Raw genomic sequence first — 24,360 nt, forward strand, 5'->3', positions numbered from 1 at the left:
TCATTTGCTATTTGAGCTTTATCAATTGAAAGTGAGTACTGGATAAGATTCTAGTTGTCCTTAATATTTGTAAAAGAGAACACTTTAGAGTTTGAAGGAGAACTGTTTTTCAGTAATGTCTTTCACTCCTTCATACTCCCGCTCTTAAGTCTGGAAGATTAATTTTGGCCAAGTAGTTTATGTTTATTTACTGGAACTGAGAATAATTTGTTTCATGAACCACACACTAGCGAATAGCTTGTGATTTTGATTCTTACTGTTCAATTTGGAAGGCCTTGAAAACGCAATGGATATCGGATTTTATACAAGCTTCGGCTAATGCAGTAATTGTGTAATATTATGCTGTATGCTTGGTGCCTTAATATTGCTTGTACACTACTGCAGCTGCAGATCTCTGCACTGCATAAGGCAACATGTCATGCGGCTGCACAGAGGATTTTGGATTGTCACTCTTTTAACTGCTGTTTTATCTGATTTATTTGATTTAGAATTCAAGATGGGTTTATCATATTTCGCTGGTGGAAGATGTACAACCCTAAGCAGAAACAGCATGGTAGGTATCTCAAAAAGGTTTCAAAGTTTAAATGAAATTTACAGGTAGCCTACAGAAAAATGCTTCCTTTGCACAACGGGATGCATGTAATTGACTTGTTAATATGTGCCTGAAGTATATTGAATAATCAGAAGGCATGGGTTCTTTCAACTGGTTGATCTGTGTTACACTAGAACACCACGATGAAATAAATGCAGGATTCATTACTGGGGACTTGAACCCTTCTTAAGACAAACCGTTAACCTTAATAGTAGCCGCCTTTAGCTGTAGTCTGAGCATGGTTGGCCCTGTTTTGAAGTTTATAACTATGATAAATAGACACTTCTTATGTTCTGGAAGTGATTTTTCAAGTTTTAGTGTTGTGCTGTCAGTATTTTAGCAGAAGTGTTACAGTAGGGGATGTTCTTTAGTATTTGATAACCCTGTGTCTTGATGACAACTGCATTCATAGAAGTAGAGAAGTGTGAAAAATTCATTTATTTTTCTCTTTTATCTACGGCTGAAGAAGGACTGTTAACACCAGATGCAAGAGATTAATTGTATCTGTGGAAAACACTGTAAGAAAACATAAGTAGCCTTGTGATGTGTGCTTAGTCATTTATAGGATTAGAATCTGGTTGAATGGGTCTCAGGTCCTGCCTCTCTTGACTTCTGAAGCATCACAGCTCTATTGCTAATTCAAGGAGGTCCAGAAATGGCAACTGTCTACAGTTGAGGAGGGCACTAATTGAGAGGGTCACTGAACTTTGGAGGGCTTTTTTTCTTTTTTTTTTTTTCCCCATCTCCACTTTCAAAGTGGCCTCTGATGGTATGAAGCCTCTTAGACTTGTCAGCAAGCTTGTACAGCTGTTGCTTTGTGAGTACCAATTCCACAGTTGTAGGAGTACTGCATACATGTTATGCAGGTAAATAGGAGACACCGTTCAATATAGTGATATGAATTAGGAAGAGCTGCTCACTTCTTTTTACTGAGGTGTTACTAAGCCTCTGAGGTGACAGGGCACAATTCAAGTTCTTTGTTCCGTAAGAAGACTAATTCAGAAAGTGGAACCTACTCTTAGAGTTAATTAGATTTTTCCAGCCGTAGGTTGTTGTCCAACAGGTTTTCACAGAATTTGCTTCATCTGCTAGTTAAAACATATTTCTCTAGTGGCTCACAGAATGAAAAAATGAATTGAACTTAATGCAGTAAAGATTGTTGTGTCTGTCTTTTATAGTGGTATTTTTGCTTGGCGGTATTGCAGGGCTTTAACCTTTTCTGCTGGCATTTAAGACTGCATAATTAGTGGACAAATAATCCAAGTAACCAAGGAGGTCAGAGGTGTATAGGTCTGACAACAAAGTAACATGAATAAAATACTCTCTTAAATAATTACTTGTTTTCCTAGGAAGAATAAGCTTGCTCACTTTACATTTTGATTATTTAGCAGAGATGCTTTCATTTTTAACCTTACAGGAAAAATAAAGTCTTCAATGATTCTTAGTCTATTGTAGTATATTCTTCCCAACACTTTTTGGGAATCTGCTTGTTTACAACAGAAATACCTGTACCTGACCAAATTGCAAAGGCTGATGGCATACTGCATCTTAAAGATTTATGTTTTGTTCAAGGATTACTTCCTTATAGCTGTCACACAGAATGATTGGAAAAGCTGTTGTAGCTAGACCTTACTGATGCATGCCTTTGTTCCAGATCCTTGATAAAACAAAAAAACAAAATAGAGCTGAGGTTTTCCTATAGAAAAACACATGGGCTGAATCAGGGCTATTAGCAATTTAAAAATCCTATCAGATTCTTATAAAAACACAAGCCTTAAATATTTTAATAGTTTTTGCTTGGAAAAAATACATCATATGAAGACTTAGATATAAGGAATAATGATTAGTTTCTGAGTGTTGTGGTCGTCTTGTTTTAAGTTATATAACTGAAGTGCAGGGTGCTCCTTACAATAATGTGAAATGTGACAGGAATGGGATTTGGTTTTTCATGGTGGTGGTAAACTTAAGGTCCTGTTAGTGTAGAAATAATGTGACCTCGTTCTGTTTTTTTTCTGAGAGATTATTAGAGTATTAAAGGAGGGTTTTTTTGTGCACAAAGGGGAGGCTAGTGGAGGATCCTGAAATACTTGGAGGCCTTAATAAGGGAACTGCCTTTTGGGTCATTTCAGGTGTCCTTGATATCACCTCTTTGGTAAAGGGCTGTACTCGATAATCCAGTTTTCAGTGGTAAGATTATCGATGTTAAGCGCCATTACAATTGTACGCAAGGAGCTGAACTTCAGCATGGGGGCATCTTAAATTTCCGAAAACCTATCTTTGGCTGTTCACATGTGTATGAAGCTTGTACGTGTCTCCGTCTCCTGAAGGAATGTGCTGAAGGTAGTGCAGATTCATATGTTCCGCACTGAGCTTGGGGGAGGAGAACAACTAGAAATTAATTTGTCTATTCAGAGGTTTTAGAATGAGAAAGGGCTTCAATGTTCATCCAGCCCAGTCATACAGGTTGTAAAGTTTTCCCTGGAAGTGAAGTGACCTTTTAAAAAGATTAAGTGATGAGTACTTGACATGTTCACTAAGTTATGCCAAAGCAAAATTGGTTTTAATGCTAAGAATTACATATTCAATCTTGTTATAACTTCAGCTTCCAGGTTGTTACTCCTGTTAGTAAGAAAAATGCAGTATTGTTCCAAATGCCCATGGCATATTTTCATGTGTTACTGGGAGTATTTTTCCCTGATAACTGCTTTCTAATCACATGGCTTCTCAGCCATCTTCCTGATGAGCTGAAGAATGTGGCAGTGCCTGCCAGTCCCTGCTGACCCACTGAGATCCACTGATTTTGCAAGTCTTATGAGGACACACAAAGAAATAAAAACTGAGCGAGGAGCACAATCTGAGGTTTGTCAGAGAAGAGTGAAGGTTATCAGGAAAATGAGGCCAAACTCAGAGAATGGTTTCCTAAACTCTGGTGTATGTACTTTGCAAAATGCTTTATGGTATACTCTTCCTGTTGAAATTCTGGTAGTCTATATGTGTTTATGATCAAAAGGTAGATTACAGTAATGGATACTAGGAAGCATGACTTTGTGTCAGAAAAAGGAAAAACTAAAATGCTTTGCATTCTACTTTTTTCCCCTGTTTGTTCTAAAGCTAAGAGAATTATTTTGTTACCTTTCTTCTGAGAAGATGAAAAGTAACCTACCAAAATTGATGCATTATCTACGTACCCTCTGGAATCTTAAGTAAATGTTGCTGTAAGACTTGGATTGCACTGTAATTTAAGGATGCTTCTCATAAAGACTGAATCACAGTTTCTTGCATAAGAGAAGGTTTCAACTACAAAAAGTTTGGATAATGATTATTGATAACCTGTAGTAAAGTTGCATTTCCTGCTGTGTTTTTTCTAAAAGCTCCTCAGTTTGACCTAGCAAGTGCAATCTGTTTGTCATCATGGCACTGTGTTTGTATGAGGCATGTCGTACCAATGTTGAAAGAGCTTCACAGAAAAAGTCAAGTATGTGGGTTGTCTTCCTGCCTTGAGTGTTAAGCTGAGTCATACTGGGCCTTGAGAGTAGGTTTTGTGCATACTTGAGAAATGAAAATGGTTTAGGAACAAAAGTTGAAGGATTATGTTGTGAATAGGGCACACCCAGATGTCTTGGCTTAGGTGCCACAGCAGATTATCAATTTTCATATTGTAAAACCATAGAGTGTAGTTTGTGAGGTACTTTTTGAAGGGGTAATACTGTTTTGAGAACCAATTCTACTTTTTATTGTTGGGAGTGACTTGTTTTATGTTCCTGTTAGGTTTTATTTAGTGTGTATATTTATGTTGAATTGTTTGGGTAGCTGTGATACAAAGATTTGAATAAATAATAAGTAAATAATAGATCTTGATTAAACTCTGTAGGAGGCGAATGTCAAAACCTTGGCTGCATTAGTCACCTTGATTCCAACAAATGTTGATAAAACTTCAGTATTTTGTTATCAATCTGGTAGTTACTTTTGCATGACCTATGTACGTGCTTCTTTGAATCATTGAACTGTATGACATTCACATGTGCTTGTCTCTTTTTCTTTGCCGCCCCCCACCCCTTTTTTTTTCTATTCCAAAAGTGTCTTAGGCAACCAAATTGGTGTGTGGAGGTCAAATCTTGGGGTTGTTATTAAGAAAAAGACATAGTTGTCTCTTTAAATCCCCTTTAAACAAATGAATTGCTACGTATGATTTCATTTAGTTAATGAAGTCTAATGCTTGCCTCCACAAGTTGAAAAATTACATTTGTGTTTTTGATGATACTGAGATCTCCCAGGTGAACAATTGTGTATCCCAATCTTTGTCCATGTCATCCTTTGCCCATATCTTATTGATACAAGTTAACATGACCAACGAATGGATTTGATAGTGCTTTTATGAAAACCGGAAGGAACTGAAACTGGCTCATTAACTTTTCTCTCTATCTCCTGTTCAAGAAAACTGTGATGTCAGTGCTTTCTGGAGACTTATACATTTACTTTTTTTACCATGATATGGAAATTTCTGGTAACTTAGGTGTGAGGGGTAAAAGGTGGGTTGCTGTTGTTGGGACAGTGTTGTATAGATGCGTCACATTGGGGGACAGATGAGTTTGTTAGCAAAGAGGGAGCATTTAATAAAGCAGGTGTCTCTAAACTTTGGCTCTTGGGCAGCTGCATTTTTTCTCTTGACCGTGACCACAGCAGCAGTGGTGTTTGCTCTGACTTTTTAATTTCTAGTGTCTCTGGGAAATGGTGCCTTCAGTTTGTACCCCCTGAGTTACCGATTGGGGACTGCAGTAATAACTGTTGATGCTTCAGCTTCCTAAAGTCTGTTTGACTCGGAAAGACCAGATCAGGCTTTAGAGCAGCTCAGGTCTCTTGAGTGAACGTGTAATGGGCACTCTTTCAACTGGGTAATTAGGGGGAAATTGCGTGAGCTTTTTCCTCACATTAACTACATAATTAGGTCATACTTTCTAAGGCAAAAGTATGTCAAAGTATGTCACAAACAGCTCTGTATGCGATCAGCAGGCGTTAAACTAGTTTTTAAGTATTGGAGAGTCACGCTGATATTACAGTTTAAATTTGTGAAAATGTTGACTGATTGTGCAAAATGAGTATGCTTCTTGTTAGCTCTGCATATTAATATTTTCTGTTTCTCTGCAAAAGAAAGCTTTTTCCCTGCTGTACCACAGAGCTTGGCTAGAAAACCGTTTGGTTTTTGTGACTGAATTGGTCTCAAGTACTGGTATCTGTGCTAAAAAGCAGAGGCTGGCACTGAGGCTTGTGTGCTGTGCATCAAGAGGGATTTCTGTTTGTTTGTTTTTATATATGAGACTGAATAAACCTCATTTACCATATTGTGCAGCTCTTGCCTAGATGTATTTTTGGATTGTGACCTAAGGGTGAAATGCCTTTCAGGTTTTATATTTTGTATGCAACTGTCTTATTTGCCAAGTTTTACTGATTTGCTTGGAATGGTGTAATTATTCTGTGGGTTTTTTTACTGCTTTTTAATATATACTTCAGCAGCTGTTCACTACCGTGTGGATTGTTTTTGCAAAATGTGTGTATTTGAAAAAACTGTAAATATTGCAAGGGAATGTTGGAATAGAATTAGAAACTCTTTTCCTACTATTTGTTTAGATCCCAAGGCAGAAACACGACTATATATTATGGTGAATGACTTTGAATTTCATGTGTACAACCGTTCTGAGCTTTATGGACAACTTCAAGAACTGTTTGGCTTGGATCCCACAATAATTCCAGCAAAGAAAGATGATGAAAAAGCACAAGTAAATGGGAGGCAGAGAACACATACCAATCTTGAAAGGTAAATTATTATTCATTTTGCGATTTTGTTGATTCTTTGTTCTGCAAAGTGCTGAACTAATTGGGTAATGTTTTGTTAACATATGCTCTGGAGGCCAAATGGTTGAAGCAGAGCTGAGAGAGAAATTGCACTGACAGGCCTGACAGTCTAAATCTTTTTCCTTTCCTTGGACTTCCCACCATAATAATTAAAAAACACAACCAAACAAACCAAACACTCCTTGTTTAATGATCAGAGACAGGTTGAAAAATCTGTTTAAAGTATGATGTGGAAAGGGAGCATGTGTTGAAGAGGATTATGCTTGCAGAATAGTAATGGGATTGCTCAGCAGAAGCGATAGCTGCTCGAGACATTGAATAGCCAAATGTGAGGATCTGTATGGTGTTGGGAGGCCTTACTGGTTTTTGACCTTTAAACTTGGGCTGATTTCACATGTTGTCTTTTTAGGGGGTGTGTTTGTGTATAGCTACACAAACCTTCTTATTTTATTCCTCTTTTTGGGGTACCCCGGAAAACATGGTGTAGGTCTATAAGGAGTTCTTCTACATGGCTTCTGTGTAGTGTATTGTAGTCAGATTTTCAATAATAAGCCGTTCTTTGGGCAGAATCACACCAGACTGATTTACTGGCAGGAGCAGGGAAAATCTAAAGAAACTTGAGTCCTTCCCCTGCTGCTGGCCAGGCCAGTACGCGTTACTAAACTACGTAGTGGGCAGCTGCAGGATGTTGTGGCAGTCCTGAGTTTGGGTAAGGGCTGTGCCTCCGAGACACTCTCTTCATGTTTTCATCTTACGCCCTTATTGACAGACACAGGAAGGGCTTCTGCCTTTGGGGATGACGTGTCTTGGGAAATGAAAAATCCCACACCCAAGTAGGAATATTTAGAACAGACCAAGTTCCCCTGAGGAAGATTTATTTAACTATTGCTCTGTGTTAAACATGGCATGCTTGTTTTCTACCTGTGTCAGCTCAGTATACCAACACCCAAGGCGTAGCTGCGTATGCTTCCTGCTGTTCTTCCAGGCTCTGGAGGAGTCTGCAGTAGTCTGCTAGCAGGTCCCTTACAAGAGGCACCCCTGTGGGAAGGACTGTTCCCTGAGAGCTGTGCACTGAAGACCCCTAGAAGAAAAGGTTGGTTAGTTCTGCAGGAAAGACAAAATAATAAAACCCATTTTTTCCCATAGTGTTAAAGTAAAAACAGAATCTCAAGACCCTTCTTCTTCATGGAGATCGCTTATTCCAGTCATTAAAGTCAATGTGAGCACGGTAAGTGAAAAGACCCTGATAATGAAAATATTTAGCAGTATATGCTTAAAAATCAGGCTTCCCATTCATTTTTCTTATACATTCTTTTTGAGTTTTTGTTCTCCTTTATGCTTTAAAAAAGTTTTAAAATGACACCACCAGCACTCCTCTGACACAGTCACAAATCCTGCTGGTGCTGATGGAAACATGGTTATGTTCTCTGTTGTGGGAAATACTTGTGTCTTAGACTTGTAACAATTTCAAGAATATCACCAAGTAATTAAGCTAGGTAATGGGTGTTGTACAATGTGTGGTGTGTTCGGTTTTTGGGAGGTGATTGAGGGTTTCTTTTTCTCCTTATTTTTCCTTTTCTTCCCTGCATCTTTTAATAGGGATATTTGGACACGTTCCTTAAAAGCTGATGTTGCCTCCCAGAAAAACCAGGAAAACTGTTATTGAGCTGATAGGAGATAGACTATTGAGACTTTAATGTACAAGGTAGTATTTTTAGATATATACAGAATACGGTTAGGATTTTTGTCCACGGTCTTTATTTGCGTATGTCTGGTTAAACTGCATCCTTATACGTAAATTAGATATACATATATATAAAAGAGCAGTGTGTAATGAGCAATTGGGTTTTCTTTCCAATTTAGGGTCGCTTGGCGTTTGGGAATCATTATCAGCCACAAACACTTTGTATTAACTTTGATGATGCTTTTTTGACATATACCACAAAACCACCTTCGAGCCACCTTGATCAGTTTATGCACATTGTGAAAGGAAAACTGGAAAATGTTAGAGTCATGCTGGTTCCAAGTCCAAGATATGTTGGCCTTCAAAATGATGAGTAAGTTTTGGGTATTTTTGCTTCCATATTATTTTATTATTTATTTTAAGAAAATGAAGAAAAGAATGTTAGTTGTGTTTCTGTGACTTTCTCAGTCTGTTTGGACAGTTGGCATTTTTACCACTCTGAAGGTTTTAAATGTTGGATCTTTGAAACTGTTTTATTTATGGAGAAAAGTACTGATTTTCTATCTCATTGTAGATATTTTTTTTTGGTATGTTCTGCTCTATGATTAATATTCAGCATTCAGCTTTCATTTTCTTTCACTCGGGTGCAACAGCTGTACGCAGGCTTTGACAGCACTAAATTTCTAGGATAAACACGAAGTTTAAGGTGTTGACTTCTGTAAAACTGATTCGCATATGGTTTGGAAAATATTTTTAAAAGATGGGCAAAAGCTGCGCAATACTTGCTGTAATAGAAAACATGTTAGCTTTGAAGACAGATTGATGATCCTTTTACCTCTGTGTATTCCGCATAAGCAGGGTTATGCAGCTTTAACAAACTGAATGGTAATAAGTCAAAAGAAAGGGTGCTCGCATGAAGTGAGTGGATACTAGGATTCTTCTTTTATTGTGGCTATTGATGGCTACAGGCTCTTCAGAAGGGACAGGCGAGGAAGGAGAGGCGGAGGCGTTGCCCTCTACGTAAAGAAATCAATACAGTGTGAAGAGCTGTCCCTGAAGAATAGCCACGAGCGGGTCGAAAGCTTATGGGTAAGAGTCGGAGACAGAGGCAACAAGGGGAACCTGGTGGTTGGTGTCTACTACAGGCCGCCTGATCAAGGGGAGCCTGCTGACGAAGCCTTCTTCCTCCAGCTCCGGGAGGCTTCGCGCTTGCAGACTGTTGTCCTGCTGGGGGACTTCAACCACCCCGACACTTGCTGGAAAAGCAACACAGCGAGCTGTAGGCAATCCAGGAGATTCCTGGAATGCATAGACGACAACTTCCTAAGCCAGGTAATAGACACACCTACCCGAGGGGACGCAATACTGGATCTGATGGTCACCAATGCAACTGAGCTCTTCAGTGATGTCAAGACTGGAGGCAGCTTGGGCTGCAGTGATCACGCATTGGTGGAGTTCACACTCCTGAGGGACATGGGAAAAGTGAGGAGTACAGTCAGGACCCTAAATTTTAGGAAAGCAAACTTCCAGCTCTTCAAGGTGTTAGTCAGAAGGACCCCCTGGGAGACGGTCCTTAGGGACAGGGGAACAGAACAGAGTTGGCAGATCTTTAAGGACACCTTCCATAGAGCACAAGAGCTATCAGTCCCCAAGTGTAAAAAATCAGGCAAGGATGGGAAGAGACCAGTATGGCTGAGTCGAGACCTGCTGGTCAGACTAAAGAGTAAGAGGGAACTGCACAGGCAGTGGAAGCAGGGACAGGTGTCCTGGGGGGAATACAGGGAAACGGCCCGGTTGTGTAGGGAGGAGGTCAGGAAGGCCAAGGTGAGGATGGAGCTGAATTTGGCAAGGGATGTAAAGAATAACAAGAAGGGCTTCTACAGGTATATCAACCAGAAAAGGAAGGTTAAAGAAAGCGTACCCCCCTTGATGAACAAGAAAGGCGAACTTGTATCAACAGACGAGGAGAAGGCTGAGGTACTCAACAACTTCTTTGGCTCGGTCTTCACCGGCAACTTCTCTCCTCACCCCTCCTGAACTGATGGACCAAAAGATGGGGACCAGGGGGGTAAAGCCCCTCCCACTGTAAGGGAAGATCAGGTTCGAGACCACCTAGAGAACTTCAATGTACACAAGTCTATGGGACCTGATGAGATGCATCCCAGAGTCCTGAGGGAATTGGCTGATGTAGTTGCCAAGCCACTCTCCACGATATTTGAAAAGTCATGGCAGTCAGGTGAAGTCCCTGCTGACTGGAAAAAGGGGAATGTTGTGCCCATTTTTAAAAAGGGAAGAAAGGAGGACCCTGGGAACTATCGACCTGTCAGCCTCACCTCTGTGCCTGGGAAGATCATGGAACAGATCCTCCTAGAAGCTATGCTCAAGCACATGGAGGACAGGGAGGTGATTCGAGACAGCCAGCACGGCTTCACCAAGGGCAAGTCCTGCCTGACCAACCTAGTGGCTTTCTATGAAGGAGTAACTGCATCAGTGGACAAGGGAAAAGCAATGGATGTCATCTACTTGGATTTCTGTTAAGTGTTTGACACAGTCCCCCACAACATCATTCTCTCTAAATTGGAGAGATATGGGTTTGACGGGTGGACTGTTCGATGGATAAGGAATTGGCTGGATGGTCGCATCCAGAGGGTTGTGGTCAATGGCTCGATGTCCACATGGAGACCGGTGACAAGTGGGGTCCCTCAGGGGTCCGTACTGGGACCGGTGCTATTTAACATCTTCATCAATGACATAGTGGGATCGAGTGCACCCTCAGCAAGTTTGCAGATGACACCAAGCTGAGTGGTGCCGTTGACACACCAGGAGGACAAGATGTCATCCAGAGGGACCTGGACAAGCTGGAGAGGTGGGCCTCTGTGAACCTCATGAGGTTCAACAAGGCCAAGTGCAAGGTCCTGCACCTGGGACGGGGCAACCCCTGATATCAGTACAGGTTGGGGGATGAAGAGATTGAGAGCAGCCCTGCGGAGAAGGGCTTGGGGGTACTGGTAGATGAAAAGCTGGACATGAGACAGCAATGTGCGCTTGCATCCCAGAAAGCCCACTGTATCCTGGGCCACATCAAAAGAAGCGTGGCCAGCAGGTCGAGTGAGGGGATTCTGCCCCTCTGCTCTGCTCTGGTGAGACCTCACCTGGAGCCCTGCGTCCAGCTCTGGGGCCCTCAGCACAAGAAGGACATGGACCTGCTGGAGCGGGTCCAGAAGAGGGACACCAAAATGATCCGAGGGCTGGAGCACCTCTCCTATGAGGCCAGGCTGAAAGAGTTAGGATTGTTCAGCCTAGAGAAGAGAAGGCTGCGAGGAGACCTTATTGCGACCTTCCAATACTTAAAGGTGGCCTACAGGAAAGATGGGGAGAATCTTTTTAACAAGGCCTGTTGTGACAGGACAAGGAATAATGGATTTAAACTAAAGAAGAATAGATGTAGACTAGACATTAGAAAGAAGTTTTTTACAATGAGAGTGGTGAAGCACTGGCACAGGTTGCCCAGAGAGGCAGTGGAGGCCCCATCCCTGGCAACATTCCGGGCCAGGTTGGACGGGGCTGTGAGCACCCTGATCTGGTTAAAGCTGTCCCTGCTCACTGCAGGGGGTTGGGCTAGATGACCTCTAAAGGTCCCTTCCAACCCAAAGCATTCTATGATTACACTTTAACCAGCAAGACATTTATGTGCATATTGTATTAACATCCCTGATTGATATGGTATGAACATCATAGCCAGAATTTTCTGCATTATCTTATTTAATGGTTACAATTTTATATATTCAACAGATAATTAATTTGGACAAAACTGCTAAACTTCAAAGTCTTTCACGGGTGTTATTTGCTCAAAAAAAAAAAGTATGCTCTCCTTGGACAATTGCGAATATGAGTTCATGTAAAATGATTATACGTATTTTATACCTCCTAAGCAACAAAATCCAGTGAATTAATTATGCTGTTTGGAAATAAATTGTACATCATTTGACTGTACCTTAATTGGCTTTGTATCAGCCAAATACTGCCGTCTATAAAATGCCTTTATATGTTTTCAAAGAACTTTCTGCGGGTGTGTACAGAATCTTGCTCTTCCAACATGACGACAAAGGAAATTTCTCCAACTAATACTGAAAACAAACAAGATTAAAACAAAATAGGATTAAGATACTCAAACTATTAGCTTTTTCTCCTGCTTCCGCTAAGTATTTTCTTTTTATGCTGTTACAATCCCTGCAGCTCCTGATGGATGAAGGATGGTGTGTGTGCAGAAAACGTGCCCCAATTTACTGGGTGAATTCAACAAATGACCCAGTTCACTGGAAACGGGGAATGTTTGACCCTTTAGAGCCTGCTCTCTTATGCTTCTTTGGCTTAAAAATTAAGCTGGGTGTCTTAACTTTCAGGAATTCCTGCAGGCAACGCACGTATAAAAAAACAGCGAAGAGACTTGATGAAATTTGTAACAGACTGACTAGTCAATACAAGCGTCAAAAACCCACCTTGAAAACTGTCATATTATATTACAAACAGACATCTCAATGCCTCCATCACTTTTTGCAAATAAATCCTCCAAAACCCAAGGAAAAAAAAATTGTGCTAGGAGAAGCAGATCAAAGCAGAACAAATTTGGAGAGCAGTGTCTAACTCAGCAGGCTCAAAGTGGAAGTTTAGGATAAATATTAGGAAATACTTTTTAAAGATAATGATAATCTTGTTATCATTCATTGCTATTATCTAGTTTGTTTTTGCAAATGGCCTACAGTGGGGTTTCTAGCGTTCTACCACCTCCATCAGCGAAGTCCAGCAAGGTGTAACTATTGCTGCCGAGGGTGGGTTAGGCGGCCTCATTAGGTACCTTCCTCTCCCATTTTCTGCAGAGGTAGTTTCATGTGCCCTTTAAGCTGAGAATACAGCTAGAAGAAGCAGTACTGTTGTCTTTTTTGCATGGCTGTGCAGTGAACACTGATCATGGAATGCATCCTTATTAAGAAAAATATATGTTGGTCTTAAATCTAAATCGGTTCTGCTACTGGGTTCACCACCTCTTGGTTCTCACCTAACCTGTGACCATCCTAGGACTGGCATAAGGAAAGGTACTGCTTTTCTTGGCTGCTGTGTTGTGTTTGCTATGGCCTGTGATGCTTTGATAATGTAAAACTATAAGCTGCTGCAGTCATCTGCTGTAGATTTTCATACTCTTCTTAAAAAGGGAATCAAAAAGCTAGTGACAAGACATGACGATACAGAAGAGAACTTTCCTCTTTGTGGGGAAAAACCCCAACTGAACAGGTAAGAATTTTTGTGCAAGTGTTGAATGGAATATGCAGCCACAGTAAAGATGTACACTAGAAGAACTGGAGGAAAAGAACTGAGGAAGACGTTTAGCTACCACGTGGGGTTTTGGTGGTGTGGTTTTTTTTTTCCTCCCCCTCTACTTCCATTCTGTGTAAGACCTCATAGCTTTCCTCCAGAAAATGGATTATGGCAAAGGTGATGAGGATGACACAGCAGTGGGTGTTTGACAGGAGGATTTGGCCATTCTGTCAGCTCCTAAAGCTTTCCTGTAGATATTTCTCTCTTTCCTACAGCTAAGTGATAGTTTCTGTTAAGCCATGGAGTTAAGTCAGATTGTCCATCTTGAAGCAGGCTTAGCTCAAAAACTCTTTGTAATTCTTTTTAAGATAGTGTTTTAGATTAAAACAAAATTATTAATTATTCTAAGTTGGTATAAGTAAATGCTATTAGGAAGGCAGAAGTAAGCAATTGTTAAATTTGCCCTATGCATTCATACTGTACAGTAATTTTTATTAAAACAGTAATGTAGCTTCTCCAGTGTATTTCTATAGGCTTACATAGATCTGTATATAGTGGTTCGAGACCTACGTACTCTGTGCTGTCAGAGAGGGGAATGCACTTCATGTGAAAGGGATGTAGTATTCTGTATTTCACAGAACAAAACATATACCAGATGGAGCAGCAGGGAGTAAGTACGGTTTGCCATCATAGAGAGGCCATCTTGCGCTGTGGCGGGCTGATGGTCATGGCGAAATGCTGAGCTGCTGAAATGAGATGCGGCCTTTGCCTGACAGCGTGCCCCGCTGAGGGTAGAGTTGGGCAATGGCAAATGATTGTGTCGGCCCAGGAAGTTACTGTCAGGCTCCTAAGTTTTGCAGCTGGTTATGTTGTGAGCTTCCACTCTTGCATTGCAGAGCAGAGTGGCCTCCTCTGAGCCCCCGTTGGGGGTATGCTCAGCTCGAGAGGCTGAACTTGCCAACTCAACGCTGCTGTGCCACGGTGCGCCTTCCAGTCCTGCTGACCCGCGTGTGCCTACTGAGGAGTGTGGGCAGAGTAAACTCAGCTCATCTCATGAGCATCTCTAAATGCTTTCCTTCCCACTTCTATTCCTGAACCACTAAACAGTTTTTTTCCCATCTTGCTCTGTTTGCGTCTCATTGGGGAGGCCAGTTCAGTTTTGGATGGAAAAAAGAAGTAATTGGAAAATTGGGAGTGAATAGAAAGTATTTCATCTTTCACTGCTGTCGTTACTCTCAAAGTAAAATGGATTTTAAGGTTCCTGCTCTGCTGCTTTTGAAGAACTGCTGGCAGTATGTGGGATCTGTATTTTCTATATTTTCCAAGCTTTCTGTGTTTGAGCTGTGGTAAAATGGGCAACGTGCTTCTAACAGGTCACGCTCTTAGACCGTCTGTTTCTGTCATTGGAACTTTCTCTTTTTGTGAAGAGGTGACAATTTATAGAAGTGGCTGAAAAGTGGCAAAAATGTCTTTTGCAGTAAAAATAGAATTTTCACGTTATAATATTATTACTACTATAAAATAAAATACTACGTAAATTAACATGTGGTAACACTGTAAGAAAGGGATTGTAATATACCAATATAGTAGTGTTAGGAGAAGTGTTTTGTGCATTAGTTTTATCACTTAGATCCTTTTATATTGAGGGAAATGTTATTAAGGAAGAACAGCCTTTTTTTCCTTTTTTTTTTTTTTTTTTTTTTAAAACTAATGGTCTAATTACTGAAGATGTCTTGTCCCTTTGGGTTAGAGTGCTATTTTAGTAAGAAAACAATTAGCAGGTGAAAGAACGATGTAGGACAAGGAGAAAGGAACTCTTGATGGAAAGAAACATTGAAAGTAAAACTTCGGTAGTTGGTTGTGGTTTATAATACCTAAGAAGTGTCTTTATGGAGGGGAACCTGGTATCTTCATGCTTGAGTTAACTACACTTCTAAGTTACTTTAATAATAATAATAATAACACCGTAATGATCAAGTATTTTTTGCAAATCAGGGTACACATAGCCGAGCACTATGACAGCTGCCTTTTTGGTAGGAGACTTGAGACCAGACAGACTTGAGTATTCACAGTTTATTTTCGGAAGCTCATTTACTCTGAGGTAGCAGATAGCCCAGGAATCACAGCGTGATACGGAGGGAAGAGAAGAACTGAAGTTATAACTTGCACTTCAAATTTAGCTTACAAACAGCTGCATTCGGAGAGACTGTGGTGTGGCCCAGGCACTTCTGTCTATTCCGTTCAACCTTCTGGTGACGTGCCAAGACGGATGCCTGGTAGATAAGGCAGCCTGCGGCTCTTGCAGGCAGCCCGCAGTCAGGCTGCTGGCAAGACCGGTGTAGATGCATGGGGCTGGTGTCTTGGGATTGAGTCAAACTTGAGTCTTGCCCACAAAATCTTCCTGGTCAGGTACCGCATATGCTGTATCTCCACTCTTGGTTTGCTTGATACAGATAGTAGTTTTACTGATGATTCCAAGGGTAAATATGTACTACATACAAGCTAAAAGTGAGCCTGACCGATGTAATCTCTTCCATTATGCTTAATGTGCTGCATTTAAAATTACTTGAGTTCTTAAAGATTTATCTCAATGCATTGCTTTTTAATATTTCTTTGCACTTTTTTCCATTACAGACCACCGAGGCTGATGGGTGAAGGTTTTGTTGTAATGCAGTCCAATGATGTTGATATCTACTACTATATGGATGAACCAGGTACTTTCTGTTAAATACAAAGATAAATTTTAAGGGATTTGAAGCCTATTTGTTTATTTAATTGTCTGGACTTGCTAGACAACTTCTTCTTTTTTTTTTTTTTTTTTTTTTTTTTGCATGCTGAAAATTCTCTGTGCTGAAAGAATGAGTGTAATGTTTTGGAGCCAATAAAAGCGTTCATATGTACACTTATGAATGCTTGTAAGTTCGTAAGTTATTTTTTCTGGAAACGAAAAAATTTTCACTGAAACAAATGGGAGAGAGTTCACATGTTTCATCTTTAGAAAGGCATGAAATTTTGAGCTGCATTCTTTTTAATGCTTGTTGTCAGCTTCTAGACCATTTCATGTGAGAGGCTTGGGGAATTCCATTGATGAAATAACTGTACATGTAGAACTAACATTTTTATCAATGAGTAGTTTTATATACATGTAGGTAATCTGTCAGCAGTGCCTTCCACAAGTATGTATGCAACATGGAAGCAATTAATATTCTTGAAACAAGTTATGTTTTAAGCTGTAAACTTAAATGACGTAGGTTTCCAAAAGTACTTCAGGAGTGGGGACCATTTAGTCACTGGGGTTTTTTTGAAGTTTATTCGATGCATCGATTTTTGAATATTGCAATGTCTGTCTTTCTCACTTTAAATCCAGTGCACTATATTGCCACTTCATTTTGCTGGATTTCTTTTTTGGTTTGCAAAAGCTTTTGCTCTGACTCCACTTAAAATATTGCCTGAATCATGAGCCAAGGTAACACACTCAATAATGATGTATACTGGTGTATGATAGGCGGCATTTTTGGATTGTTGCTGAATGACTGCTTGAATTTTTACTAGTAACTCTAGGTCTACTGTAGTAAGTCTTCCTTTTTACTTGCTTGCATTGTCTGTAGAAATGATTTTAACTTGATCTTACTTGTTTCAAAAGTTGGTTTGTAAGTAGGATTCAGAACTGAACGTGGATGCATGAAAGCCTGTATTGGTAAAAAGCATACTTAAGAGATAAAACTGCTGTGTATGTCAGCATTTCACTGACGACAGTGAGCAGTGCTTCAGAAAATCCTGAGAATTTTTGGGTCATATTCTTGCCCCTCCCCTGGGAGTCTGCATTGAATTGTGGCTTGATATTTTATGTACTGCAGTGGTCTCAAATAAAACTGAGATCAGGAGACTTTAATTGTCTTGTGCTTGGCAAACATTTTTCATGCTAATTTGAAGCAGCTTCCTTTAATAATCTGTTTATTATATTATGTAATATAGGTCTTGTACCAGAGGAAACGGAGGAAAGTAATGATGGAGAAGCAAACAATGAAGACAGCAAATTACAGGACCTACCACCATGTTGGGGTTTGGACATTGTTTGTGGAAAAGGAACAGACTTCAACTATGGACCTTGGGCTGATAGGCAGAGGTATTACCATGACTGAGATCTTTCGTTTTAATCTTTAATATCTATTATTGTTGAGAAGACATTCTAAACTTTCCAGTGTGCGATTGCTCAGACTTCTGATTTGATGAGATAGACGAGGCAGTCTAAAAGAAGAGTCCTGCCACAATGATTTAAGATTAGTAAATTCATTGTTGTTTATCTTTTTGGCCTTCCAAAGTTAGGACTGCTCAGTGGATTTTTATTGTTAAATTAATAAATTATGTTCCTATTTTTTTGTGAACAAAGTAGTTTTACTATTTATCAAGTGTCACATACCTAAGGGTTTAACCTTTCGATTGGTTACTTTTAGACTTGTCAAGCTCCTCTGAGCTCATGGATGGGAATACGCTGCATATCGATGAGAAAATGTTACGGAAGTACAAATCTGGCTGCGAAAATAATGAGGGGGGAATCATTTATCCATGCTTAGGAGAATCAACTGCTTGATGTGATCTCCAAAGTATTTATTATCTAGATATTTTAGTGACAAAATATTGGGCCAGAGCTCTACTACTGTTCTTCACTGAGCCCTCAATGTTTTGCGCATGAGCATTTCTGGTGGAGACAATAGGATTGTTTAGAGAGTAAAGGACTATTAAGTAAAAGTGACATAATCAGTGCTTTTGCTCTTTTCCCCTATTAATTACAGATTGATACTTTTCTTGGCCTCCATTAATTCTCCTGTGAAACTATTAATATTAATTGTCTCTTAGGAGTGTGAGAATGGCAGACCAAAGAGTAGTCATTAGATATGACAATATCTTAGAGAATTCAAGAGAAAATGCCAATTTCCAGAACAGTGCTTTGCTAGGAACGTGAAGTCAGTGAACCATTAATGGTATTTTTAATACTACCAAGAAAGCTCGCTCTATGATGGTACGCTTTTAATAATTTTAACTGGCTAGGCAGAAGGCAGTTTGGTGCCTATGCAGAGTGCGTAGAGTTCATAGATACATGCCTGGGAATGCTTTCATGTTGTGCCATGGATAGAAGATAGAATTGGAAAGTGCCTGAATGTTCTAGAAGCGCAGATCTGTAGGAGTTCTGTGGACTTTGTACCCTCACTTCATATAAGGGCTTCTGCAAATACTGATCTTTAATACATCATGCAATAAAAGCTTGGGTTTCCCCAGGATTGTGTTGTGTGGTGTTTGTGGGGGTTCTGTTGTTGGGGTTTTCTTGGCTTTTTTTTTTTTCCTTTTAACTTTTGAGTTGCTATGGTGGCCGGGTGCAGGAAATTGCTACCCACCTTAAAGACTTACTTCCACCCCTCCCAAGACCTATAAGTGCTATGCTCTCTGTGCTTCATTGCTGTGGCTTTCCTTTCATGTAGTTGCATGTTCAGATATAAATCTGCAGAAACATAGGCTTCATTTTACTCCCATTCTGAGGTCGTAAGGTTTTGTATTTTGTTTATTTCTGGGCATTACATCAATTATTTATGCACAAACCGAAGCATAAACAGATTACTTCCTACTATGTTTTTGTAGCAGATTTGTAAACCAAAGATTCGGAATAAGAAGAAAAATGTAGCTTGTTTGCCGAATTAAAATATTTTTGTTCTAAAGTATTTATGGTCTGTCCATTTATGGCTTTTATTCACAAGTCACTTTGAAACTTTTTTTGAAACTCATTGAAACTTTTGAAGATTTCAGTAATGAGTTGGAAGGCTCCCATGATGAAGACTTTAAACAAACATTCTTTCTTATCATATCCGGTGGTTGTCTAAAGACTCAGCTAACTGGAAAATAATTAAGTGAACCAAATAGATGCGTAAATATGTATAAATATAAATATATTCTCTTGTGCGAATAAAAACAACTTTTTTTTTTTCTTCTGCTTCCCCGCTAGGGATTGTTTGTGGAAGTTTTTCTTCCCACCAGACTACCAAGTCATGAAAGTCTCAGAAATTGCTCAGCCTGGGAAACCAAGACAGATTCTTGCCTTTGAACTGCGGATGAATATTATTGCAGATGCCACCATTGATTTGCTTTTTACCAAAAATAGGGTAAATAATAAAAACTTATCTAGAAAATAACTTGTCTGCTGTGATTAAACTGTGCTTTTTGGTTGTGCATGTGTTTACTTGTCTCGGGTGTTTATTACAGAGCTATGCTTTTAAAAGCTAGGTGATTTTTGTTTTAGTCTTCCATAATTATGAGCAAACCCTTCAAAGAGAAATATTGGCTGAGAGGCATTAATATTTGTTGGCTTATTTTAAGTTTCTTTTAAGCCTTAAAGCTACATCGTAAGCTGTGCCAGCTCCTACAGTCTTGGGAATTCACGATCTGGACATTTCCTGTGCAATCTTCCATTATGATGAAGCTCACCATGATGAAAAGATAATTTCTTGATATTAGCTGAATATCTAATATTACTGGAGAGATCATAGTGTGGGGAACAAAAGATGTGTATGTGGAGGGGCTTGGATTTTTCTTGCCCCTGTTGCTACTCTTATAAATGGGATATAGCGTGGCTTTGTTGTACACCTGTTTTCTTTCTTTGTGACTGAAAGGGTTAGAAAGTGTAAATGTTAGAAACATATATTCCTCTGCCCTCTCAGGCCTTGGATCAGAGTATCTTACACTGTTTCTATTAGTGGACCTAAGTCAGCATTTGTTAAGCCTAAAAATGGTGTTATTTGGCATCAGCACACATAGATAGTTCATTAGTAATTTTTCCAAAGGCAAGAAAGACTTCAGTCATCGGGTGCCTTAATCCAGGTGTGGATAATGATAGCCAGAGGCATAAAGTACACTGGTTGGCATGGTGAGCCTAGAAATAACGTTTGGACTTTTTTCCTTTCTTGCAATACAGGAAACTAATGCTGTACATGTAAATGTTGGTGCAGGATCATATTTGGAAATAAATATTCCCATGACAGTAGGTGAAAATGGTGAGTTAAGGCTAAGCTTAATTTATTTTCCTAATGTGTTTCCTGAGCAGTTATCTTAATTCCTATGTGCGTGAGTGTCTTGTGTTTTTCCTTTGTGACTTGAGATGTATATTCTTAGGTAAAGGAACAAAAAGTATTCCCTTGTACGTTTCATTGCAAGATATTAAAGTGTGTAGGTATTTAAATAGTTAAGTTACCTCCCTGTTTTGTTTGGGTTGGGAAACACAAATTCTTAACTACTAGACAGTGTATCGCTTAACTGTGTGTGCATTGAAGCAGATTACAGGTACCCTGTCAACTCAAAGCAGGAAGACTTCTTCAGTAGGGTTGGTGTAGTGGTTGAATCATGCTGAGAAATGTGTTATGAAAACTAATTTAACAGTAGTTTATTTAAACAAAGCCCAAATTCCAAGGTGGAGATGAATGTAAAGTTATGGGTATGTTCCTTGCATTTACTCATCTTGTTGGCTGGTTTGAAGCTCTTTGCTAAATTAATTGTTCTCTTGATTCTTTCTGGCATATTTGAGTTTTATTCTGCAACTTAAACCAAGATCTGCAGAGCCTGAGCATTTCCAGACCCAGCAAGAAGACAGAACATGTCAAGTTCTTCATTGACAAACAGTAAAGGACAGAATTACTATAGTACTAATTTCCATCATGATATTTCTTGACTGTTAGTGGACTTCTGAAATCACTGGTGAAAATTATTTGAGTATTTGTGTAACTCTCTGAATGATTATGTTTTATATCCTTTGTTCGCTAGGCTATTCACCTACGATTAAAGGGCAGCTTCTACATGTTGATGCCACCAGCAGTATGCAGTACCGGACTCTCTTAGAAGCTGAAATGCTAGCTGTAAGTTTGCATTAACAAGCTCAAAGCTTCAGTCTCTAGAGGATTTTTAATAAAGTACATATTTATTTATCTGTGGAGCAGTTCTTTAGGTCATTGAACAATACAGAAATGTGCCTTTTGAATGTATTTTGCAAGACCTTAGTATGTAAGGAACTTCATATATACACACATAACTATGCATGTGTGTAACTTTTAGTGAGTTACGTAATTTAATACCGATTTATATGTGTTTTGAAATCAGTGGAGAGATTGGAGTACCATTTGCAAATCTTGCCTTGTTTACTCTGTAGCCACGTGTTCATATAGGCTTTACCTTAACAAATGATTACACTCGCTAGCTGTGGTACAGAGCGTGTGTGCGTAAGTACTTTTAAGTACTTCAGAGTGCTTAAACTAATTGAGACAGATTTAATACTGCATTATTTTGTTTGCCTAGTATTTCACTTCTGCAGTACTGTAATTCTGTAGATTACCTTTCTCACTGGTTTTTAAATGACCTTATTAGAGTGGCGTTTTTAGTGTTTAAATTCAAGCATCATACCAATGATTGAAAAATATTATATTCTGAGCGATTTTATCTTTAATGCATTGTGGAAAGTGATGGGCTTAAGCTTGGTACATCTACTGCAACAGATGTATCAGAATTTTGTAGTATACCTTTCCAAATAAATGAATACACTAACACTTGACCTTCAAACACAGAAAGAGAGAGAGAGATTAAATTATTAAGGAACTGGAGAGGCCTTCTGTTCATCCCAGCAGGAAAACAGTTTTAATTATTCAGCAGAGTACATATGTGAAAACTGCTGAGCTACAGGGTCAAGCATTGTCATCTTTTCAAGTAATTCTGATGCTTTAATATCTTGTTCACAGTTTCATATTAACGCCAGCTATCCCCGGATATGGAACATGCCACAGACATGGCAATGCGAACTTGAGGTTTATAAAGCAACCTATCATTTTATCTTTGCTCAGAAAAGCTTCTTTACAGGTAACTTCTTTACTAAATAAGTTACATATCAATTTAAATATTCTTTCTTTAGAATTTCTTTTCAAATTCTGCAAAGGTGTACGAGGTCAGGTACTCTGACTTCGCATATTTAGGACAACAGATTGTTTCTGAGGACAAAGTTCCTGATGTTTTGTGTTGCCTATAAGTGTCTAAGTACATGATATTCTTATATTGAGTAGAGATACTGAATAATTTAATTTTCTAACATCTAAACTAAATTTGATCTGCAGTTATGTTAAGTGATCTTAAATTTCAGATTAATTTATTTCTGTCAGAGCTATTGATTTGTTTAGTATTTGTCACCTGGGATGTTGATTTCTCTGATATCTCTCTCTCTGGCTGACTGATTTTCAACTACTTAGGCTTTAGGTCATGTCCCTGTGGCTGACAGATGATGAGAGAAAGTAATTTGCTCCTTAGGATTTTGGCTGTGAGGAAGAATATATGCGCACAAGGCGGTACAATGTGATACAGCATCACCATACTGTTGCTGAACGTTCCAGCTGCAGTAATGGAAAGAATGTAGCCCCATCAACATGGCACTGCCTGGGCTAATTAGCCCTGCTGGGAGGAAGGATTAATTAGCGCAGGCATAGTGCCATGCTAATAAAGTTATCCTCCTAGTGAGGCCGGAGCCATTATCTGTGTAATGCTGCAGTACGCAGCATAGTCTAACAATCTATCCAGAGCAAACATGAACTTCTACAACACCGTTAGCTGCGTTAGAAAATATTACTGATGTACACATGAGTGGAAAACCGAAGGACCGTAGTTGGTAGTCCAGTGCTTTTAGGTCGATGTGTAACTTTGCTACTGAACAAAACTAAGCTAGAAAACTTAATTAAATGTATGGCTTTCCAACTGAAAAAGCAGGTGAGAAATGGGAGATGGATTCACAGCAAGTATTTGTGGAATATCTGCCTGAGAAATGGAGACCGTGTATTGTTCTCCTCATTTTCCTTTTTCTGTAAGGGAGCAAACAGTTATGATTTACAAGTTATGAAAAGCCAAAAACTTAAAAGAAGAAATCTCTCACTTAATTTCTACTAACTTGTCTTTTATTACTTTATGTGGGTTTAGATTTGATCCAAGACTGGTCCAGTGATAGCGCACCTGATATTTTTTCATTTGTTCCTTATATGTGGAACTTCAAAGTCATGTTTCATCAATTTGAAATGATTTGGGCAGCAAATCAACACAACTGGATTGACTGTTCCACCAAACAACAAGAAAATGGTGAGATCACTTTTTTTTTATTTGGATGAAGAGTACATACTACAAAAAATGTACAAAATATACAGAGAGAGTACAAGAATTACAAAATTTTTGCTAGAAAAATGCGTGTTCAGGGATAACTACCTGTTTTGCTACGGTTGATGTGCATAAATCATCCTAAAACTGTTTTAAGTTCTAACTTACTTTGTACAAATGCATACCATTTTGGCTAGATCGTGTTTTAGCATTCATTTTTCAAGACCCTTTGAATCTTTGATTTGGTACAGCAGTTTGCAGAGAGCAACCGTGAGGTCTTGACATATATTCAGTAAGCTAACTGAAAACATTCACTTGAGAATCAAGTTTTTAAGTTGTTTTATATGTATTTCAGTGGTCTACGCTGTACTCGAATCTTAAAATTTTAACAATCATGAAGTTGTGTTCTAGTTAAAAATAAGGCTTGCTACTTCATCAGATGCCTGAGGAACTTCCAATGTGTGTTTTCTTGTCCAAAAACTGGGGGGTGAAGCAATAAAGTCATAAGATAGTAGTTAGAGTTGGTTTTGTCTGCTTGCAATTTCACTGTGCTAAGTACCGTGTGTTTATAGAAAGGATAAGCTGTAGGGAGTGAATACTTTCAGAATAATTTAGTATGGTGTACTCTAAATACACAGTAGTTAAAATGGCATTCCCAGGTCATGAGCTCTTGAATATCTTCTCATTATTTTTACCTGTATGTTTGATAATTTGCCTAAGAACAAAATAGGGAGTAATTTTGACAGGTGGTTGTTGTTGTTGT

At 39.2% G+C, this 24,360-nt stretch overlaps 1 protein-coding gene across 9 annotated transcripts in view; it reads left to right on the forward strand.

Moving 5' to 3' along the window:
- BLTP1 (bridge-like lipid transfer protein family member 1) overlaps nt 1–24,360 on the forward strand; it is a 133,502-nt gene that overhangs the window by 13,851 nt on the left and 95,291 nt on the right. For all 9 annotated transcript variants that reach the window (XM_075709416.1, XM_075709421.1, XM_075709417.1 and 6 more), the window contains exons 5-15: nt 489–553; nt 6,218–6,404; nt 7,589–7,670; nt 8,306–8,499; nt 16,074–16,153; nt 17,415–17,565; nt 19,435–19,591; nt 20,401–20,479; nt 21,243–21,334; nt 22,208–22,325; nt 23,427–23,582. In XM_075709416.1, coding sequence (XP_075565531.1) covers nt 489–553; nt 6,218–6,404; nt 7,589–7,670; nt 8,306–8,499; nt 16,074–16,153; nt 17,415–17,565; nt 19,435–19,591; nt 20,401–20,479; nt 21,243–21,334; nt 22,208–22,325; nt 23,427–23,582 — 1,361 coding nt within the window. The remainder of the gene's footprint in view (nt 1–488; nt 554–6,217; nt 6,405–7,588; nt 7,671–8,305; nt 8,500–16,073; nt 16,154–17,414; nt 17,566–19,434; nt 19,592–20,400; nt 20,480–21,242; nt 21,335–22,207; nt 22,326–23,426; nt 23,583–24,360) is intronic.

This window comes from Pelecanus crispus, chromosome 4, assembly GCF_030463565.1.
Source record: "Pelecanus crispus isolate bPelCri1 chromosome 4, bPelCri1.pri, whole genome shotgun sequence".
Taxonomy (NCBI): Eukaryota; Metazoa; Chordata; class Aves; order Pelecaniformes; family Pelecanidae; genus Pelecanus; species Pelecanus crispus.